The sequence below is a fragment of the Chrysochloris asiatica genome, unplaced genomic scaffold, assembly GCF_000296735.1.
Source record: "Chrysochloris asiatica unplaced genomic scaffold, ChrAsi1.0 scaffold00054, whole genome shotgun sequence".
NCBI lineage: Eukaryota > Metazoa > Chordata > Mammalia > Afrosoricida > Chrysochloridae > Chrysochloris > Chrysochloris asiatica.
Window position 1 is genome coordinate 9,979,619 of NW_006408572.1, and position 21,613 is coordinate 10,001,231.

Genomic DNA, 21,613 nt, shown 5'->3' on the forward strand with positions numbered 1-21,613 from the left:
AAAATGCTGCAGCCTTTATTCAATAAAAAGGAGGTAGTAGGCAGATATGGGAACAGGCCAGGGACTCCTCCTCCTTCCTTCTACATATAAAATACAGACGTACAAACACAGATACACCGAGTAAATGACAGACAATTTAGGGGACAGATTGATGGGCAGAGGGAGGTAGCACCCTCCGAGAGTGGGCTCGGACCCAAGGGTGGGCTGCCACCTGGGCCAGGGGAAGCCGTTCTGAAGGGTTATGCTTGAGCAGCTTGGAAATAAGGTCTTGGGCTCCTGGGGGCACAGAAGAGGGGAACTTCAGGTCCACCTGCAGAAGTAGAGAAGGGAAAGGACAGACCTATTTGTTTCAATCTGGCTACAGTTTCCTTCACTGCCCACACTATTCAGAGAGCTGTGTAGAACACCGCTGGTCTCACTCTGCCACTCCTGGTCCTGGTCCCTGCAGTCAGCATAAAGCCCAGCTAGGCACCAAGTCAGCACCCTCACCTTGACGATGCGCCGATATGTCTCATTGTGTGAAGCGCTCTCGAAGGGTGGGTTCCCCACCAGCAGCTCGTAGCAAAGTATACCAATACACCAAAGATCCACCTTCTCATTGTGTGTTCGCCCCTCAATCATCTCTGGGGGTAGGTAGTCAAGGGTGCCACACATTGTCTTCCTCCTGGGTGCCAGGGTGCAGAGAGTGGGCAAGGGTCCCAGAGACCAACAGCTTCTCCTTTCCCTGCCTAACAGTAGGAAGCCAAGAGTCCCCATTATGCAGAAGAGCAGTCCAATCAGGCTTCAACAGGCCAGTGCGGTGTGGACAATCTTAGTCCTTTGGGATTGGGTGGGAGACTATAAATCAAAGCCCCAGACTGGAGGTCTACATGGTGGTGGGGGTAGCTAGGTGCCGTGGAGTCGGTTCTGGCTCATAGCGACCCACATTGGTTTTCAAAGGCTGTAAATCTTTACGGGAGCAGAAAGCCTTATCTTTCTCCTGTGGAACCTCTGGTAGTTTCGAACTGCTGACCCCGAGGTTAGCAGCCCGATTTGTAACCACTACGCTACCAGAGCTCCTTGGGGGCCTACAGAGTCCCTATACTTTCACCCTAAGGGAAGTATCTTAATAAAATAATCAGATATAAGGGCAGTGTTCATCTTGAAACTAAGGGAAACACTGAGGACATCTCAAATGTCTTATCAAGAATGCTTGACTTATCCCTATTTTACAGTACTATCAAGCCATTAAAACTGATGATGTGGGAAGAGTTCCAATAGATGGGTAGTGAGTAAAATCTGGGACAACAAAACTCCGAGTCGCCTGTCCTTGTTAAGACATGTCTGGTAGCATAGTGGTTACAAGTTGAGCTGCTAACCTCAAGGTCAGCAGTTGGAAACTACCAGCTGTTCCATAGGAGAAAGATGAGGCTTTCTGCTCCCATAAAGATTTACAGCCTCGGAAACCCTATACAGGGTCAGTCTGAGTCGGAACAGACCCCACGGCACATAACCACCACCAAGTCTCTATTTGGAGTCCTGGGCACAAATGATTAATATGCTCAGCTGCTAACTGAGAGGTTAGAGGTTAGATTCCACCCACAGGAACTTCAGAATAAAAGTCTGGTGATCTACTTTGGAAAAATTAGCCATCGAAAACCCCATGGAAGCAGCAGTTCTCTGACACACTATGAAGTTGCCTTTAACTTGGAACAGACTTGACCGGAACTGGTACATTTGCATTAGGACAAACCCAAGCTTCTCAGGATAATAGTAACAAGATTAGGAGTGGTTTTCTTTTGAACTTTTCAACTTCACACCTGTCCACCATACCTCAGGGAGGGGGCGTGCACAGACCAGCCAAAGTCAGCAATCTTGAGCTCTCCCCGGAGCCCCAAGAGCAGATTCTCTGGCTTTATGTCTCTGTGGATCACCTTCTTTCCATGGCAGTACATCAATGCATCTGCCAACTCTTCCATGATCTAGAAGGACCAAGGACAGTGAGGAAAGGACATACCTCCTAACCATGAGAAGTACATCCCATCTCCAGCCCCTGCCTGAGACCTGGGTGCCCACCCATCCTGACCGTGGCTGTTCGCTGCTCGTCAAAAGTACGGCTCTTCTGAAGTTCCTTGTAGAGCTCCCCACGGGGAGCATACTCCAGAATCAAGTAGACCCTCCGCCGATCATAGAAATAGTTGTAGAGACGCAGGATATTGGGATGCCTGGAGGAAGAACAGAGAAGCCCCAGGCTGCATCTTGGTGTGGGAAAATGACAGGTCCCATATGGGACAAACAGGACAGCAGGGCTGGGAGTGTTAAGGGGATACAGGTGGAGATGGGGGTAGCTCTCCAGATTCAAGGCTCTGGACACAGAGAGCGCACTGGACCCAGCTGCTGAGAGAGCAGTCTAGGTGTGGCAGAGTGGAAAGAGGAGCTTGGGAAGGAGCAGGGGCAGAGGAGCTTTGCTCTGAGTGAGAGGTGTTAACCGTACTGCAGATGGGCCTGGATTTCGATTTCCCGGCGCAGCTGGTGCTCCACACCCTCCTTCTCGATCTGAGACTTAAAGAGGACCTTGAGGGCCACGATGAAGTGGCTTTTCTTCTCGCGAGCCAAGTACACATTTCCAAACTTGCCTTTGCCCAGGGGACGGCCAATCTCAAAGTCCTCAATTGTGAAGGTCTTCCTGTTTGGAAAGTAGAGGGGAAAGCCACTCAGTGCCTGGAGGTGACATGTGTTTATTTGTCATTTAAAGTGTTTGCTTTTTCCTCACTACCTCAGTTCATCTTGCTCTCAACCCTATTTCTCTTTTAAAGATAGCTGAGCATAGACTTATCACCACTCCTCCTGTCCCTCCCTGGGTTTTACCTCTCATTTTCTGTCGGCTCACTGCCCCACCACCTCTCTTCCATCCCAAAGCTTATGGCACTTACATTAAACAGCTGGGTGTCCCGTTGCTGTTCTCCACCATTTTCTTCTGGCCAGGGGCAGCTAAGGAGTGAACAGGTAAGTTGAGGCCCTTGTTTGACCACCTCATCCCTGCACCTTTCCCACAGGCTCTGATTCTTTGAGGTCAATCCTCCCCTGGCTGAGTTACCTGTAGGGTGGGTATTGGAGCGGTTCATGAGGACAAGCGCAGATGGGGTGGCAGGCTCCTTCCGGTAGACTCTCTGGGGCAGGGTGTTTAGGCCAGATTGAGCCTGAGAAGGAGCAGGAGGTAGCTCTGAGGCGCCTTTGTCCTAGTGACCAGGCTGGAATGTGCTGCATGCAGCATTTCAGCTACTGGCTCTGGAGTCCCACACCCACCTATCCCCCAACTCAAAGAGGCCCATTGATACCCAACCCAACATTCTGCTCAGAGCACCAGATTAAAATGTGTTATCAAAAAACAAATTAAGCTGACCTTTGATGAGGGTATAGGACTCACTCAACACCTAATAGTTCACCTCTTTGACCCTGGCGCACACCCCATTCTCAGGCATGAAGCTCTCTAACTTCTACAGTCCTGTCTATAACACTACATTCAGTCACTCAGCCCACGCTCCACCCCCTGGAAAGCAGTAGAGGACTAGGGCAATGAAGATCCACAATCCAAGGAGTTTTAGCACAGAGCCATTCTCACAATCCCCAAAGTTTAAATAAGGTTCTTGAAATCTTGAATGTTGCAGCAAATGCCAATATTTATCCCTTTTCCAAACATTGAAGACTACTTGTGTGGCCTGGGACCACTTCCCAGGTGAATATATATATATACAGCTTTCTTTTGGGAGTGACCAGTGGAGAGGTGGCAATGGTTTCCCATTCAGCTTCCACTCTTGACAACCTCACTAAGTGCTCCAGGAGAGAAGGAGCTGGTGCACTGTGACAGATGAATCTCTTAAAGCCTAATTCTCATCAACAAGGGAGCTAAGCCAGTGCAGGGGTTCTTCAGCCAAGAGAGGAAGAAAATCTTAGTGCCCTTAAAAACCTGTCCCAAGACAGCAACAAATAAACTAGTTTAAAAGCAGACCCTGGTAAATCACCGTAATTCAAATCTACCAGTGGCTCCACGGAAACCCTGTACAGGGTCTCTATGAGTTGGAACCAACTTGACAGCATTTAGCAACAATATGTCACAAATGAAAATATAAAGGTGGCATTTAAAATCAGAAGGCAGAATCTTCGTTGAGAGGTGTTGGGACAACTGGCCAACCATCTAGAAAATAATCTACTGAGATCCTTAGTGCACACTAGTTATTAAAATAAATTCTAAGTGATTAATTTAGGCTTGTCCTTGACCTTTTAAACAGTTAACCTTATCTAAATTCCTTTAGAGTTTATTTCCTGTCTAGCTTTATTTTTTCAGGACAAGAGTAGGGAATCATGGCTTGAAGGCCAGACCCAGACTCAGGCCAGAAGCTCAGTCCCAGGTATCACTTGCATGTGACAGGTAGGCTGTGAGCCCTGAGCCCCGTAAGGGAGCCCGGGACTGGTCAGACTCAAGTTCATTAACACAGGATGTGGCCCTGCAACAAGATTAAACCAGATTCTGTTAGTAAACTCTTAGGACCCAGACGCTGGTACGTAGTAGGGAAGAAAGTGCTAAGAGGATTGGTCTCTGCAGGATCCCAAAGCAGGGACTGGGCGCCTGAGACAATCTTCAAGCAGGAACTCGCCAAGCAGACAGCGGGAGGAGGGAGAAGAAAGGGCCTTACCGTCTGCCGGCCGTAGGGCCAGGGGTAGGCGTTCTCCTTCAGGGCCATCCTTAGAGGGAAAGGGGGCGGGGAGCTGGGTGGGAAGAGGGAAACAGCAGTGAGAAGAAAACAGGAGCGGAAGAGGGAGGGGTCTGGCCTATCTAGCCGGAAGCGCCGGCCAGGGACTGGTGGAAAGGAACGGGTCAGCACACTAGCCAGAGTAGTGGTCATCCCGGCACTCGCCTGGTCGTCCCGCCCAGTAACTAGCTCCCATCCCTCCAGGACCCCCTTTCTAGCTTGGTGCGCTTAGTAGTCCCGCAGAATGCGCGCAGGCCCGCCCAATGGACCCCAGTCCTGCCCGATCACCTGTCTTCTCCCGGCGCAAGGCCCGTGGAAGGGGGAACCAGCTCACCTGGAGCCCGTAGCTGTTCTCCCAACCTCCCGCAAACGACTGATCAGGCTGTCCTGCCTCACGGCACTTTCAAATCTCCCGCCCTGGCCCCATTGGCTGAGGGCGCCTCACATGCCCAATTCCCATTGGCTGACTCTTCCGTGACGTAGGTCGTGGGAACCCATTGGAGAGGATGAAATGCACCTTTCCACTTTCTCGGCTTCCGTAGTAGCAAAGGTTTGTTTGGTTTTTTTTGCCTTCAATCAAATATTCACTCTCTCTCTTTTTCAAATTTAAATCTTTATTATATCTGGAATTTATTCGTGTGTGTGTATGAGTTTGGGCCTAGAAGATGGACAATTGATGATGCCAAGACTGTTAAACTGCTACATTTCCAGCACGATTTAAATGCCATACTCGATATATGACATTATTGTATATACATACTTGCGTCTGTTTCTGGGCCCTCTAGTCTATCACATTATTTGTTCGTTTACATGTGTGTCTATCCTTGTGCCATTACTATTTTGTTCTTAAAAGGCCTCCACTCACATTCCTAGCAGGGACTACATGGACGTTTATTTCTCTGCAAGTTCTCGGATGGTTGGTTGCCTTGTTGCCTGGACCCACTCCCCACCACACTCCTTCTCTGCTCCTTTCAACCCCAGATTTCATTATTGGGTTAAATAAATACATTTCTGGACATTCAATGAAATAACTATCACTATTTTCAATAACCTCATATGCATGGGAAAGCTGGACAGTGAATAAGGAAGATCGTAAAAGAATTGGTGCTTTTGAGTTATGGTGTTGGAGGAGAATATTGAAAGTGCCATGGGCTGCCAAAAGAACCAATAGATCCGTTTTGGAAGAAGTGCACCCAGAGTGCTCCTTGGAGGCCAAGATGCCAAACTTCATCTCTCACACTTCGGACATACTGTCAGGAGGGCCCAGTCACTGGAGAAGGATATCATGTTTGGTAAGGTGGAGGGTCAGAGAAAAAGAGGGAGACCCTCAATGAGATGGATTGGCCAAGTGGCAGCATCGATGGACTCACGCGTGGCAACAGTAGTGAGGTTGGCCGAGGATTGGGCAGTGTTTCGTTCTGTTGTGCATAGGGTCGATATGAGTCCCTATCGACTCGATGGCACCTAACAACAATAACATGTGTAGTCACTCCTCGGAAACCCTATACAGGGTCACTCGATGGCACTTAACAACAACAACAACAATACCTTCTAATAACACTCAGACTTTCTTTAGTCTCATGGTGGCACAATGGGTTAAGCGTTAGATTTGCAAACCGCAAATCTAACCACCAGGCCTCAGCTAGCGGGAGAAAGATGAGACTATTTCCATAAAAATATACAATCGCGGAAACCCCAGGGAGCAGTTCTACTCTGTCCTCTGGTGTCTGCACTGGATGAATTAACTTTTATTAGGGAACCTCCGATTTCCCGGTTCATTGCTGTCAATCGTGGTACACAACCCTCAATAGCAAAAGGTGCTCATGTAACCAAGCCAATCCGGCTTTCTGTCTGCAGAAATTGACTCAAAGTGATGCCTGGTGAAAGGGAGTTGAAATGGAATCATTTCTGGCAATACTCTAAAAAGACTAGCTATGCGCTTGATACTGAACTATCTGCCTTAGTTTCTGTGCTTCCCAATTCCTCATTGTTCACTTCTTTTCACTCTGTGAGCTACCCACTACTTTTTTGTTGCTAGGGTGAGCAAAAAGTTGTTTTTTGTTGCTGAAAACTCCAAATTCCTAACTGATAAGACATTGTAGTGCACATTGTGGTCATTGAACCAGAATTCATTCTCCCAGTGATTTTCAATTTCCTGAAAGTACCTAGAATTTTGTAGGTAAGGGAAGCTGACCCCATTCCAGGTCCAAGGATGAGTTCTAAACCACTCAACACCTTCTATTTCTGAATCATGTTGCAGGGATTAGATGTGACCCAAATGGGCCAATTAATGGGAACCTTATTCTTGTCCAAACTGCTGGTTAGAAATCCCTTTTCTCCTGGTGGCAAGGAAGCACACAGCTCCCATTGCTGCTGGGGTTTTTTCTGCAGGGTTACTGAACAACAACAGCCCCTACATTCTCTACATTAGACCTTTGATGCATTTTTAAACTTTTTACTGAAATAGGCATACAGGAAATGTACAGCTTGGTGACTTTTCAAAAACTGTAACCAGCACCCAGATACAGAAGCAGAATGTTTCCAGCACTCCAGAAAGCCCTGTTGTCTTCCTTTGCTGGTGGTTCCCTAGTTGTAACAGCTATCCTGACTTCTAACCTCATATGCTGATGTTGCCTATTTTAAACTTTCCATTAATAGAATCATACAATATGTATTCTGTGCATGATTTCTTTCATCACATTATGTTTGTGAGACTCATCTATATTATTGATGCATTGATTTTTTATAAAAAAAAAAAACAAAAAACTTTTTAAGGTGAATTGAGTAAAAGTTTACAGACCAGATCATTGGTCCCACATTCAACAAATCATACTTTGTGTCATTACAATGATTGCAATCCCCTCCATGTACCATCACTTAACAGTATTTACCTTTATTCATTCTTGCACTCTTCCCTGTTTTCCGCAAACTTCATCTTTTCTCTGCCAACCTCCCTCTTATTATATTAATTTTTAAGTATACACAAACATGATAAAATTTAAGCAGTTTAGTTACCACCTACAATCCTATACTCTCTACTCCTAAATTTCTCCCTATGTCCAAGATTCTTTTACACAATACCAACAAGATGGATTGGTACAGTGGTAGCAGCAGTGGGCTTAAGCATAGCAACGATTGTGAGATTGGTGTTGGACAAGGCGGTATTTCATTCTGTTGTACATAAGGTCGCTAAGAGTCGGTACTGACTTAACAACACCTAACAACAACAACATACCCAGAAGCAGCTGCTGTCAGCAAGTGTTTATTTGAGTGTATTTTGTTGTCAAAATGATTCATGATAGCAGTAGAAAAATAGAAAAAGTACAATTGAAAGTTTCCCATTCCAACCACACTCCCAATCGTAAATCCTGCTACCACAATGTAATATCTTCTCTTTTCCCTTTAGGGCCTCATATAATGGTTTGCAATAAGACTAAAATTAGTGATTAAAATCCTATAGCACCCTGCCATTCCCAGGGTTCACCTGTCTGTCTCTTAATTGAAGGGACCTTCAGCCTAGTAATGATATCTTATATTTCTGGAATCAAAGTCCTAGTTTTCTGGGACAGCAAGAATTCCAGGTAGTGTGCTTTTGTTTTACAGATCTGGGCCCCTAATTTGAGAAGGAAATTTCTCTCTCTCAGGAGTGTTGTACATTAAGTCATGTGAACAAAAGCATACAGAAATTATTTATCTTTATAAATGGCCTCACAATGGCTTAGTCAAGGGTTATGACTGGAGTTTTCTTTCCATCCCCATATGGAAAATGTTGTTCCTATGTCTAACATGAATAAAACAGTCTTTACCTTTCACCTCTGGAGTCCTAGTGTGGTGCTACGGATTAATGCACTGGTCTGCAAGGTCGGTTTAAACTGCAAAATCAGTTTAAACTGCAAGATCAGCAGTTCAAGCTCACCAGCCACTCCTTGGAAATCCTATACAGGGTCACTATGAGTTGGAACCGACTCAACGGCATTTAGTAACAACAACCTTCTTCCTCAACAGACACCCAAGGTTTGGCCGCAGTGATGATGATGTTCTTGTTTATCAGGAGCATAACTAACCTCTGAGCACTATTAATGCAGTTCTCCCTTGAACCCCAGGTGCATCAGGAGGGCTGGGGGGCAGGGTGGTCTTTCCCCTGTGGGGAGTCAACGTGGCGCCCTGCTATAGGACATTCCAGACATTCTCGGCACCAGTGATCCATGTGTCCACGATTGTGGCGTGGTTATGATCAAGATTACCAGCTCTCAGAGGCCTCCAGCTGTCCTGTAAACTTCTTCTGCTGATATAGGCAGAGAGGGCTCCCTGAGGTGGGAGAGAGATAAGATTAGTTGGGCACCCTACAGCAACTGCCAGCAGTTGAACCGGTTTGTCAATTTTTCTGTCCTCTCAGCCTTATCATGGTTATTAAAGACCTTGTTAGCCTCCTCTACTAGTCCGCATAAAGGAACGTCAGGTCCCAGCTCTATGTTCCTTAAATTTCTTCTAATAGCTCGGTAAAATGCATACTCGGGAAGGCCCTCCCTTCATCCAAATCTGGGCCCACATTTCTAGACTTTCTGAATGTCTCCGTCAGCCTGCTCAAGAAGATTGGGGACTTTTCTGCTTTCCCCTAAGTAATCTCTTTAACTTTGTCATAATTGACTTATCTCTTCACAATTTACTTGTTGTTGTTATTGTTGTTAAGTGCCATCAAGTCGATTCTGACCCATAGCGACTCTGTATAGGGTTTCCAAGGAGCAGCTGGTCGGTTTGAACCACCAACGATGCATGTCAAACAACCTTGCTCTTCAGCACATTAACCTACAGTGCCACAATTTACTAGATTTGTCAAAATCCTCCTCATCATCATCAAAAAACAAAAACAGAATGCAATTAAGATGCTTATGATATGTAATATGTTAGACAAAGAAAGAATGGAAGTTTTGAAAACTGAGAATCTTTCTTCAGGCACATTAAAATTTTAGACTTGTTTATTTAATGCTTCTTTAAATTTAGTGTTTTGTCATGACTGTAAATTTGTAAATAGCCAGTTTTAGAGCTCAAAGAATAAGTTAAATAAAAATTGTAACTGTAGAAGTGCCTCATTTTGGGGGCGGGGAAACTTGCATTGTGGAGACTTTCACACATACACAAAGCAGAAGTTATTATTATTTATGAATTGATGTGGCACTGTGGGTTAATGCGCTGGACTCCTGGTGTGGCACTGTGGGTTAATGCACCAGACTGCAAAGCCGTTTGAACAGCAAGGCCAGTGGTTCAAGCTCACCAGCTGCTCCTCGGAAACCCTATACGGGATGGCTATGGGTCAGAATCAACTCGATGGCACTTATCAACAACAACAACAAAATTAGTTTGAACCGCAAGGTTGGCGTTCTAGTTTACCAGCCACTCCTTGGAAACCCTATACAGGGTCACTATGGGTCAGAACCGACTTAACTGCACTTCACAACAACAACATCACCTAGCAATAACTGTCAACTCATAATCAATCATATTTCATCTGTGCACGGCCACTAGTCTCCTATTATATTATTTTGAAGGAAATATCCTAAGATATACCTTTTTATCTGTAAATATTTAAGAATGTTTCTTTTCATGTAATAAACCTTTTCTTGACTTTCTACAATAGTGATCTCATACAATATTAGTCTTTTTGCGACTGATTTATTTCACTCAGCATAATGCCCTCCAGAGTCATCCATGTTATGAGATGTTTTGCACATTTGTTGTTATTCTTTAACTACCATAGTTTATTTATCCATTCTTCAGTTAATGGGCATTTAGATTGTTTCTATTTCTTTGTTATTTTGAATAGCTGCACTGAACATGGGTGTGCATTTATTTATTTGTGTCCCTGCTCTTATTTCTCTATGATACATACCACACAGAGGAATTACTGGGTCATATGGTGTTTCCCACACAGAGGAATTACTGGGTCTTATGTCACTGAACATGGGTGTGCATTTATTTATTTGTGTCCCTGCTCTTACTTCTCTATGATACATACCACACAGAGGAATTACTCGGTCATATGGTGTTTCTATTTCCAACGTTTTGAGGAAGTACTATATCATTTCCCACAGTTGTTGTTAAGTGTCATCAAGTCGGTTCCGACCCATAGTGACCCTGTACAGGGTTACCGAGGGTGTAAATCTTTATGGGAGTAGCATCTTTCTCCCGCGGAGCAGCTGGTAGTTTCAAACCGCTGACCTTAAGGTTCGCAGCCTGATTCATAACCACTACGCTACCAGAGCTCCTATTTTCCACAGTAGGTACACCATTTTACAGGCCTTTTAACAGTATATGAATGAGGGTTCCCCTTTCTCCACACCCTCACCAACACTTGCTTTTTTTTTTTTTTACTTTGCTATTAATGCTGGAGTCACGCAGGCTTGCTATGGAACACCATGCAGCAGAATGTAGTAGAAAGGGGCTTGCATTTCACAGGTCTGATTATGGGCCTGCCACTGACAATCTGTGTTACTTAGGCAATTTGTTCAATCTCTCTGAATGTGAACCTGAAAATGAGTTTATACTGCCTTGCAGGCTTGTCAGCACTGAATGAAGTAAGGTCTTAAAGCTCTTAGTGTAGTACCTGGCACACATCCTCAGTGTTAGCTATCCACATGATTAATAAATCACTAGGTCCCAGGGGATAAGAGAAGAATCTTTATGAATAAATATCAGCTAATAAATGTAGAAGAAAAGATAGAATGAGAAAATTGCCCTTTTGTATTTCTTATAAAATAATTCAGGCAAGGTGCTCTGGTTTGGGTGGGCAGCTGAGGGGTAGGTAGCAGAACTGCAGGATGAGCTGCCTCACATCATCCCATTAGATTGTCAGAGTTCCTGAGCTATAGCCTTGCTAAATCAACAGCAGTTCTTCAATTCAAGCAAGCAAAAAGAACTGGTTTGTTGTCTGCCCCTGTCTTGGTTCATGTGATAAGTGTGATTGCTCTAATGTAAGGCAAGGGCAGGGGAGAGGAGAAGAGGGTCAAGCATAGTTTCTAGCCTAGGAGGATGTCTGCTGTGTAAATGGTGGTGACAAAGTCAGGCCAATTTAAATGTCAAGGAAAAAATTTCCCACTGGGAAAGACAAGGCTCCTGGAGAAGCTGGCCTGGATTTCTTCCTTTTTAAAAAGATACACGAGGCAACAAAAATACATGTGACTCCCTCCTGGCTTCTAGTGATTTCCGAGAAGTATGGGAAAAAGTAATACTTGTATTTAGTATCCTTGTGTTCTATTTTATGCTGACATCCGAAATATTTAAAAAAAATTTTTAAAAAATATGGATCAATATCTGAATACAATAAGACAACAATGAAAACAATAATGAAGAAAAAAAGAAAAACAAACCGATAGAGAGAAAGACAGGAAAAGCTGTTTTGCTTGCGAAAATAACACAGCCCTTTGGTCAGCAATACAATTAGGGGTGAAAGAAAGACCTAGCAATTTACTTCTGAAAACCGGCCAACGAATACCCTGTGGACCACAATGATCTGATCTGCAACCAATTATGGGCATGATGCAAGATCAGGTGGCAGTTTTTTACTCTGTTATTCATGGGGTCTCGTGAATCAAGCAACTGATTGGCTGCTAAAACCACCACCACAGTTATCAATATAGCTAAGGATGATCTTTAACTCAGGAACTCATTATAACCTAACTCTGCACTGACAAAGGAAAAAGGATGCACACAGAAAAAAAGTACAGGTAACCAAACCACCCAAATGTCTGGCTTCAGAAGAATTTCTTAATAATGTGCAGAATGTCCCTCAAATTTTAGGTGGTCACTAGTGCTTTAATTGTAGACTATAGAATTTTGTGGTTCAACTGTAGCAGTCTGACTCCAGACCAGAAGATTGCAGGTTCAAATCACGTCGGGGCCAAAAGGTGTGGAGTCCTGGTGTGGCGCTGTAGGATAAGCACTGGAAAGCAAGGTTCCTTTTGAACCTCAAGGTCGGTGGTACAAACCGCTCCTAGGAAACCCTATACAGGTCGTTATGAATAGAAATCAACTCAACATCACTTAGCAACAACATAGAGCCATCACGAAAATAACGGGGTATAAGACATAGGTATCACTGGCAAGTGGAAGTTAATTTGCTATGACCAGGCTTTGTCTTTCATACTCCGGACATATCAGGAGCGACCAGTCCTTGGAGAAGGACATCATATTTGGTGGAGTAAAGGGCCAGCAAAAGAGAAGAGGACCCCCAAAGAAGTCGATTGGTACAATGGCAGCAGCAGCAATAGCAGCACAATGATTGTGAGGTACCGGCAGTTGTGCATGGAATCGCTGAGTCGGTATCAACTCAATGGCACCTAACAATAACTCTTGTTACTTTTTAAATGCTCAATTATTGCTGCATTCCTTCCAATAAAGAAATTTTATTTGAAATAGAGTAATTGTGGTAAATAGATTTTCTGAGCAAGTTTGATTGTTGTTCATTAACAACAATTTCTGTGTTAAGACAACCTAAAATACCTGAGATTAAAGGTATTATTTTAATGGGATAATTCGTAGAAATTGTAAAATGAGCATAAAAATTCCAAATATAGTACTTAAAGAGAAAATTCAGATAATTTAGCAAAAAGAACAACCAAAACACAGCAACACTCAGGTTTGTATTTTTCTCCTTCAATAAAGATGTTTTATCACTCCTATGAAACTGTAGTTTTCGAAAATACATACACCTTTTGACCCCGACGTGATTTGAACACGCAACCTTCTGATCTGGAGTCAGACGCGCTACCGTTGCGCCACGAGGCCTCTTCTAGCTGAGGCGCTCATGGTTCTTCTGAACAGAAGTATCATCAGCAATGAAGGTGGAGTTTTTTTCTTCAGGCTCCGCCCTCAAGATTTTGAATCTTCTGCCCGGAGCCTATTAAATAGCCGTCAAATAGAATTATTCCCATCCCAATAATATTTTATTGTATTTTCGGTGAAGGTTGTTCAGTGACAAGGCTTAAAATAGAGATTTAACTCTTCCTCTGGAGAAATGACAAGGAAATGCAAATTGTGGTTAGAAGAACTTGGTTTAAGGTCCAAATCTTTTAATTTAGGATGCCTTGAGCTCAACCGATACGGAAGAGTCTCCTCCCACCTGGCGGTTAAGTCAATATGCTCTCACTACACTCTGCATGAGACAAATCTTCTATTTAATCCAGAATCTGTCAGTGACTCTGCTGTTGTTGTTATTAGGTGCCATCGAGTCGGCACCGACTCATAGCGACCTTATGCACAGCAGAATGAAACAATGTCCGATCCTGGGCCAACCTCACTATTGTTGCCACACTCGAGTCCATCGATGCTGCCATCTCGTTGGGGTCTTCCTCTTTTTCTCTGACACTCCATGTTACCAAACATGATATCCTTCTCCAGCGACTGTTCCCTCCTGACAATATGTTCATAGTATGAGATACGAAGTTTGGCCATCTTGGCCTCTAAGGAGCACTCTGACTCTAGAAACTCCCTAATCAGAGTCTCTGGACCTTAATTTCCTCATCTGTAAATTGAGTATAATCACACAGTCTCACATGGGGTGATTGAAGCGCATTAGCTGTGATGGGAGCCGCGTGTCTCTTACACTAGGGCACTTTCCACATCATAGTGGTTGCTTCCACATCATTGCATCTCCAGACTCATTAGTGCCCGTGCCTTTGTATCTCCCGGGATCAAGCCTGGAGCGTCACTGAGGCCACCATCCTGCCAGCGCGTTTAAGTTTTTACTATCTTCTAGGACAAACTATAGCCAAACAGCTTAGATGGTATAGTGGTGGACAAGGCTGCCTTCCAAGCAGTTGGTCACGGTTCGCTTCTTTTTTAAAAAAAATTTTTTTCATCTCGTTCCGGGAGCCCCGGGTCTTGAAGACCTTCGTTTCCAAGAGACCTGCTCTCTCCTACGCCTGCAATTTCAGCTCAATTGCAGGTACCAGGAACCCTGCTCTTGATAGATGCTCCTTCCCTGCTTCTCTCAGCGAGAACTGTGCGCCCAGACCTCAGTCGCGTTCTCCTTATTTTTTGAGCCATTCCTTGCGAAAATCTACAGACACAAGAAGGAGGAGAAAGAAAACAAACAAAAAAGCAGTTTTGGCGTCCCGGACGGTGCGAGGCATCAACCCGGAACCCAGTGTCAGATGGGGGCTTGAAAGGGGCTGAAAAGTTCCTTGCACAATTTCAAGCTGAAACTGAAAATGCACATTTTATATTAAGAAATAAACATCGTCGTATCTAGAGGTGATATTATGCGTCTTATTGTTTTCCCATCGGCGTTTTTTAAGTTATCGTCAACGAAACTTCTAGTAAGCATATTTATGATAACAAAAAAAAAGCCACACTTCTTAAATTCAAGTTCCTTGAAGTGAAATATAAATTTGAAACTTAGATTGTGAGCTCGAGGATCAGAACAATATCTCCCCAACCCCTTTTGTTTCTTTCATTTTGTCTCCATCTGAAATAAATCTAAATTACTGGATCCAAAACAAGAAAAAAAAAAAAAAAAGATACGCACCCTCCCCGTCGGGGAATCGAACCCCGGTCTCCCGCGTGACAGGCGGGGATACTCACCACTATACTAACGAGGAATGAGCTGGATAGCGTTTGCTTCTCTAAACCCTTCATTTGAGATCGTCACCAAACGCTGCATGCTAAGGACAAGATTTCTAGGAATTCTAGTCTTTCGACTACTGGAAAATACTGAACAGAAAAATATACACATTCTAGTTTACGACGGAACGGAAATCTTCATGAGGGAAGAAATGAGAGGAAGGATCCAAGATAAATCAGCCAAAGAGATAACATCCAAGGCTGCAGAGACCTGAGAGTCCCTGGATTTTCCCGAATACATCCCAGTTCACAGTCTTCCTCTACTACAGTCAAACCGAAGCCAGGACTCTAGTGGCCGGGGTGAGGCACCAAGCAGAAAGGCGCGGAACAGAAAGTAATCGGTTTGCCTCCACTCTTTTATCTTCGCACACCAGACAGGATTAAATCCCTTGAGCTTCTTCCAGTCACAGTGCTGTCAGAACAAGAGAGATCAAGAAAGTCACAACTCCTTCAGTTTCTCTTTTCACATTGATGATTCCAGGTCTGCCTCGTGTAGCACCGTATCCGCAAAATCAAAACTGGGCTCGTCCGGGATTTGAACCCGGGACCTCTCGCACCCGAAGCGAGAATCATACCCCTAGACCAACGAGCCGACGTACGGTGCGGACCGCGGACTCCCTTAGAGGTCGTACTAGGCTTGTTACGGTTTTAGGGAGTTTATTCGTATGCTCAGAAACCACCACGCATCGCAGCGGAATACTTCTGAGCGGGAATCTAGAAACTTTTCTCAGCTTCTGGCCTGCATGCTTAATCTCCTCGCAGGAAATTGCATCCGGCAAGTGGGAGAAAAGAGTCTATCTATGCCTCATCCCCGCACCGCCCTCCAGGGTCTGCAATGAACACCTGGATTCCTGCTACTCATTGTCACAGTCTCAGCGCCATTCCATAATTTGGGGTCCACTGTGCTCGGTCCCAACCACCAGGTGCAACGCTTTGAAGACAAGCGATAGAGTTGCTTGGTTTCGGGACAGGCGGAGGGGCAGTTACTCAACCCTGAAGTTCCTAGGTAAGCACCAGCCCCTCCCTTGTATCTGCATCTGTCAATCCGCTAGGCAAGCACCCGGCCGGACTCCTGGATAGGACACAGTCTCCATGGACCCGCGTGGCTCTATGCTGGAGAGAGTTCAGAGAGAATAATTCCTGAGATCATGAAGATTCTCGGAGGAGGCGTTATTGAGCTTGGGTCTTAGATCTGGTCGGGAAAGGAGACCGGCTTTCCAATCTGCAGGAATGGGGCGGGGTGCCAACCAGTTCCTGAGACCAGGACTGTCTGACATCTAACAATCCTGCCAGTACTGGTCCCGAGGATTCCCTGCCTATAAAATTAGGCTCTCCTTCTCCCTACCGTTTAGACTCTCCTATCAAATTCTACCCTGGGTTGACCCAGAAGGAGATCCTCCTACCTGTCCCCTAAGACCCGGAGCAGGTAAGGGGCTCCAGGCAAGCAACCACGTGGGGATGCTCCAACACTGGCTTTGGGACCGTACAGTCTCAGAGCTGCTGGCTTAGTCTCTAAACTTTTAATATACTCATACTGCCAAGAGTCCTGACGGGGTCTAGTGGGGTCAGTTGCAGGTCCTATGGTCTGCTTTCCCTCAGTTCAGAGGGAGCTCCTTCCAGTTCTGACCTGCCTGCTGTGGCTCTGGACCAGGCCTGTAACATCTCTGCTGCTAAACCATTTTGTCCAACACCCCAGTTGTGTTATTTGTATACCCAAGCCACATATAACTTTGAGGTGGGGGGACTCCAATGAAGGATTCAGCTGTTTTCCTTTTCCAGGTATCCCTGAGTAGACAGTTTGGGCGGTGGTGTGTGTGGGTCTGTGAGCAGCAGGGAGCAATCCAAGTCTTTAGGTGAATGAAGATACACTGAGGGCTGATCTTCTGGTATACCTCTTTTTCTAGTTCTTATCTCTCTCTTTCTGGACTTCAGCTTTCCCGCTGCCATGCCCCACCCCACCCCACACCGCCCAAGTCTTCCAGGCACCTCCTTCTTGTCTATAATATCAGGGATTCACAGATAACCTGAAGCATCAATCACAGACCCCACTCTTAGAATCCAAGAACCAAGATTGAATAGTTGATCATTCTTTAAACTTTGGTGGAAGTGTTTTACACCTTAATAGGAGTCAAACTTTACACTGAAAGATTATCCTAAAGTGGAACTTTGTGTAGTCACAACTGTATTGGGGGAGGAATTGGATAGGAAAAGGTGAATAAATATTCTTAGTGAATTTGAGGTCAGATACCCCCTAAAGGATTTCTGGTGTGGTGCTGTAGGGTCAACCTTGGACTGCAAACCAGGACACCAGCAATTCAAACCTGCCAGCTGCTCATCAGAAACTCTGTACAGGGATGCTGTGAGTCAGAATCTACTAGACAGCACTTAACAATAACAATAACCCCTAAAGAAGAACTTTGACATTATCTTGAATTTCTCTCTTCCTCAGACTCCACATCCAGTTAGTTACCAAGTCTTATTGTTTCTTTGGAGTCCTGATGTCGTGTTGTAGGATAAGCACTGAAGTGAAGGTCGGTTTGAACCGCAAGGTTGATGGTTCAAATTCAACAGCTGCTCTTCAGAAACCCTATATAGGATCAGTATGAATCGGAACTGACTTGAAGGCACTTCACAACACTGTGTATTTATCTTAAACATGTCTCCAATTTGTCCCCTCCCCTCCACCATGCCACAACTACTCTGATATAAAATTTTGATATTCCTGAAATCAACCCCTGCCCTGTTACACACACATACACACACACATACACACACACCTTTTGTCATGTTTCTACATAGTGTTTATAAGCATACTACATAATTTTGTTATTTTGTTATGTTTATTCATTTTCTCACCCCCCCCCTCCACAATATAAACTCAGGAAAAAAGAGATTTTCTCTTATTTTGTTCTCTGCTATATTCCTTCGGTATGCATTGCATCTCAATGTAAAGAAAACAAAAATCCTCATCACTGGACCAATAAACAACATTCTTGTTAACAGAGAAAAGATTGAAGTTGTCAAGGATTTCATTCTTCTTGGGTCAACAACACACATGGAAGCAGCAGTTAAGAAATTAAATAACGAATTGCATTAGGCAAATCTGCTGCACAAGACCTTTTTAAAGTGTTGAAGAGCAAAGATGTCAGCTTGAGGACTAAGGTGCGCCTGACCCAAGCCATGGTATTTCAATAACCTCATATACACATGAAAGCTGGACAGTGAATACGGAAGACTGTAGAAGAATTGATGCTTTTGAGTTATGGTGTTGGAGGAGAATATTGAAAGTGCCATGGGCTGCCAAAAGAACCAACAGATCTATGTTGGAAGAAGTGCAGCCAGAGTGCTCCTTGGAGGCCAGGGTGGCCAAACTTTGTCTCTCATCCTTTGGACATATTGTTAGGAGAGACCAGTCACTGGAGAAGGATATCATGTTTGGTAAGCTGGAGGGTCAGAGAAAAAGAGGAAAACCCCCAGAGAGATGGATTTGCAAAGTGGAATCATCAATGGGCTCAAGCGTGGCAACAATTGTGAGGTTGACCCAGGATCGGGCAGTGTTTCATTCGTTCTGTTGTGCATAGGGTCGCTATGAGTCGGTACCAACTCGATAGCACCTAACAACAACAACAAATATTCCTACAGAATGGCTGGTACACAGTAGTTGTTCAATAGAACAGATAGCAAATTCCTTTAGACTTAAATTTCCCTCATACAGAGAGCCTTTTCTGACTACTCTCCACCCACAGGTTGATGAGCTGCTACTTCTTCGTATTCCTACTGACCTTGACCCTCTTTGTCACTGCCCTTAGTGCATTGGGTTGTGATTGTATTTTCCTGTGAGTGTTTTGAGAAAAGAGGCTGTGCCTTATTCATCTGGTGCAGTGTCCAGTTCAGTGTTTGGCACAAACATGGTCACATCACTTGTTTTTACGTGTCACCTGGAGAGAGCAATTCATTCAAGCCAACACTTTTGCTCAGACATCTTACAACAGTTCCTGAGCCAAAGGGTAATGTCTCGACCTTTCTGCCTTACTTCCAAGGAGGTTTAGAATATGCAGATAGCCTATGGATGTTTCGTCTCCTCCCCAGCATTTACTTATATCCTCACCAACCTGACTTCAGTGCTGCAGAAATGCTTCTGGCCCTTTCACGCGATGATCTCTGGAGACTCGACTGGCGCTCTCTTCTATCTCTACTCCCTCATGGTCCACAAGATCCTGGCTATTCAGCACCCTCATGCAGAAGCCTAGATGGCGCCAGACCATCTATCTATCTCCTCCTGTTAACTCCTAATTTTGCCCACTTGTGGAGAGGAGTAGAAATAACTCTAATCAAAGGCCCTGATAGGAACCTGCACTTAGAAGCCACACCGTCCATTCCCTAGAAAAGTAGCCCGAAGTCAACAAAAAAGCAAAACAAAACGACTTCAGGTTCTAGGGGTAATACTGGTGTAGGGGAAGAAGACTGGGTGGTGGGGCACCTCCTCGTTTAGGGTGGCCTATCTGCTAGAGAGAGAGCCCGCCAGAGGAATACGGTGTCAGCTGGGCGCAAGATTCCTGTTCTGCTAGAGGGCGGATATCTCAGCAGGAAATTTGGGTGATTTGAGAGCAGAATCGATTTTTCAGTCTCTAAAAAACTAACAAACAACTTAATAGATGTGGACTCAGCAACAAAATCTGAACTTCTCCAGTAGCTGAAATAAAGGCACCGCTGGGATTCGAACCCAGGATCTCCTGTTTACTAGACAGGCGCTTTAACCAACTAAGCCACGGCGCCAACGCTGGTGACGACTTTGTGGAAAGTGTCCTACAGGAATATAACGCTCAGAACCTGCGCACATTCTATCAACTTTTTCAGATTATTCTAAATTCAGTTTGGCGAATCTGCACGTTTTGCTCCATTCATTCACTCAATGTAATACCCCATTGTTAAAAGAATTACCTCGAAATCTCAAATACATAGCCAAGATGAACTATATCAGGGAATCACAAAACCGGGAAATTGTCAGTGGTGAAGACTGAATCACCATCAGTACTTTGAAGGAAAACAGTTCGTAGTCGGCAGGATTCGAACCTGCGCGGGGAGACCCCAATGGATTTCTAGTCCATCGCCTTAACCACTCGGCCACGACTACACGACAATGTTGCGCTCGTCTTGTCCTGTACCATTCTTAGTTTTTCATGCACCGTAAGGCTGTCTGCTTCTTTCAAGTCCTTGTTGATTCTGACTTATACCACCTCAACCTGGAAAACGGTCGAAGCATAAAACAAATGTTCACGGTTCCGCCCCACTACTGTCCGCCTTTCTGGGATTCTTCTCCCTGGTCTTCCCATTTCTCCTGCCGGTCTCAACAACACAATCAAGGAAGAAACAACATGGAAGAATGTTTCCTCCGCTCCAACCTTAGAGCATCCCAATTCCAAGTCTTGGGAGTGTGCAAGAAATTGAGGTTGATGAGAAGCCGCGGATAAAACGTAGTTTTGGTTTCCGGCAGAAACTTCTCCGAGAAGGGTGAAAAAACCAAAAAAACACCTCTGGCCCGTACGGGGATCGAACCCGCGACCTTGGCGTTATTAGCACCACGCTCTAACCAACTGAGCTAACCGGCCGCACGCTAAATAGTTACCACTTGTTTCTTCTTATGTATTAACCCTATTCTTACGTTACAACCCCTAGATTATAAGAGATACTTTCAAATAAAGGTGCTCCAAAGGCCTCTGAAACATACTAGAACCCATCCCAGATGGCCAAAAGCGAGTGCCTTCTGAACGGCTGTTAAGAGGTATGGCTTAGCCCTACCTCTCCATCAGGGAGTACCTGCAGCCAAAATGCAAGTTGTTAAGTGCCTTGGAGACGGTTCTGATTCATAGCAACTAGGGACTGGTGGGTTTAAACCACCGACCTTCAAGATTAGCAGTCCAGTGATTATCCTATAGCACCATACTCCAATTCCTGCAATCTTAACTCATTATCCCGGTGTAGTGCTGCAGGATAATGTGCTGGACTGCAAGGTCAATTGACCCGCAAAGCTGGCACTTAACCCCTATCTCTGTGGGTTCTGATTCCGTTTTCGCAGGTCTCATGGTGTTGATTAAGCACCTGTCCACAGCACCTATGACTGGTTGGGGTTCCATAGTATGAACTATAGACACTCTTTCCTCACATGCCCTACCTAGGGCTTGGCACACCCCTTCCCCACCCTGATCTTGTGCCTCCCAGTAACTCTAGTCTCTTCTACGTGAGCTCTAGGGACCAACCTTGCTAAC

General features: G+C 44.9%; 1 protein-coding gene and 6 non-coding genes across 7 annotated transcripts; all 7 read right to left on the reverse strand.

The window, feature by feature from the left end:
• Positions 1-4,745, reverse strand: AURKB (aurora kinase B). The gene is made up of 8 exons (XM_006863405.1): positions 4,674-4,745; positions 3,077-3,179; positions 2,913-2,970; positions 2,474-2,665; positions 2,066-2,204; positions 1,813-1,961; positions 490-664; positions 1-310 (listed from the first exon to the last, which is right to left on the reverse strand). Exons 1-8 carry the CDS (start codon positions 4,719-4,721, stop codon positions 137-139), a joined length of 1,038 nt encoding a protein of 345 aa, XP_006863467.1. The 5' UTR covers positions 4,722-4,745; the 3' UTR covers positions 1-136.
• An 8,694-nt stretch (positions 4,746-13,439) lies between these two features.
• Positions 13,440-13,511, reverse strand: TRNAW-CCA. Its single transcript has one exon. It is a non-coding gene; the product is annotated as a tRNA-Trp (tRNA).
• A 1,742-nt stretch (positions 13,512-15,253) lies between these two features.
• TRNAD-GUC lies at positions 15,254-15,325 on the reverse strand. The gene has a single exon. It is a non-coding gene; the product is annotated as a tRNA-Asp (tRNA).
• Positions 15,326-15,867: 542 nt separating this feature from the next.
• TRNAP-CGG lies at positions 15,868-15,939 on the reverse strand. Its single transcript has one exon. It is a non-coding gene; the product is annotated as a tRNA-Pro (tRNA).
• A 4,110-nt stretch (positions 15,940-20,049) lies between these two features.
• On the reverse strand, positions 20,050-20,123 carry TRNAT-AGU. The gene has a single exon. It is a non-coding gene; the product is annotated as a tRNA-Thr (tRNA).
• A 276-nt stretch (positions 20,124-20,399) lies between these two features.
• TRNAS-AGA lies at positions 20,400-20,481 on the reverse strand. Its single transcript has one exon. It is a non-coding gene; the product is annotated as a tRNA-Ser (tRNA).
• A 401-nt stretch (positions 20,482-20,882) lies between these two features.
• TRNAI-AAU lies at positions 20,883-20,956 on the reverse strand. Its single transcript has one exon. It is a non-coding gene; the product is annotated as a tRNA-Ile (tRNA).
• Between the last annotated feature and the right edge of the window lie 657 nt (positions 20,957-21,613).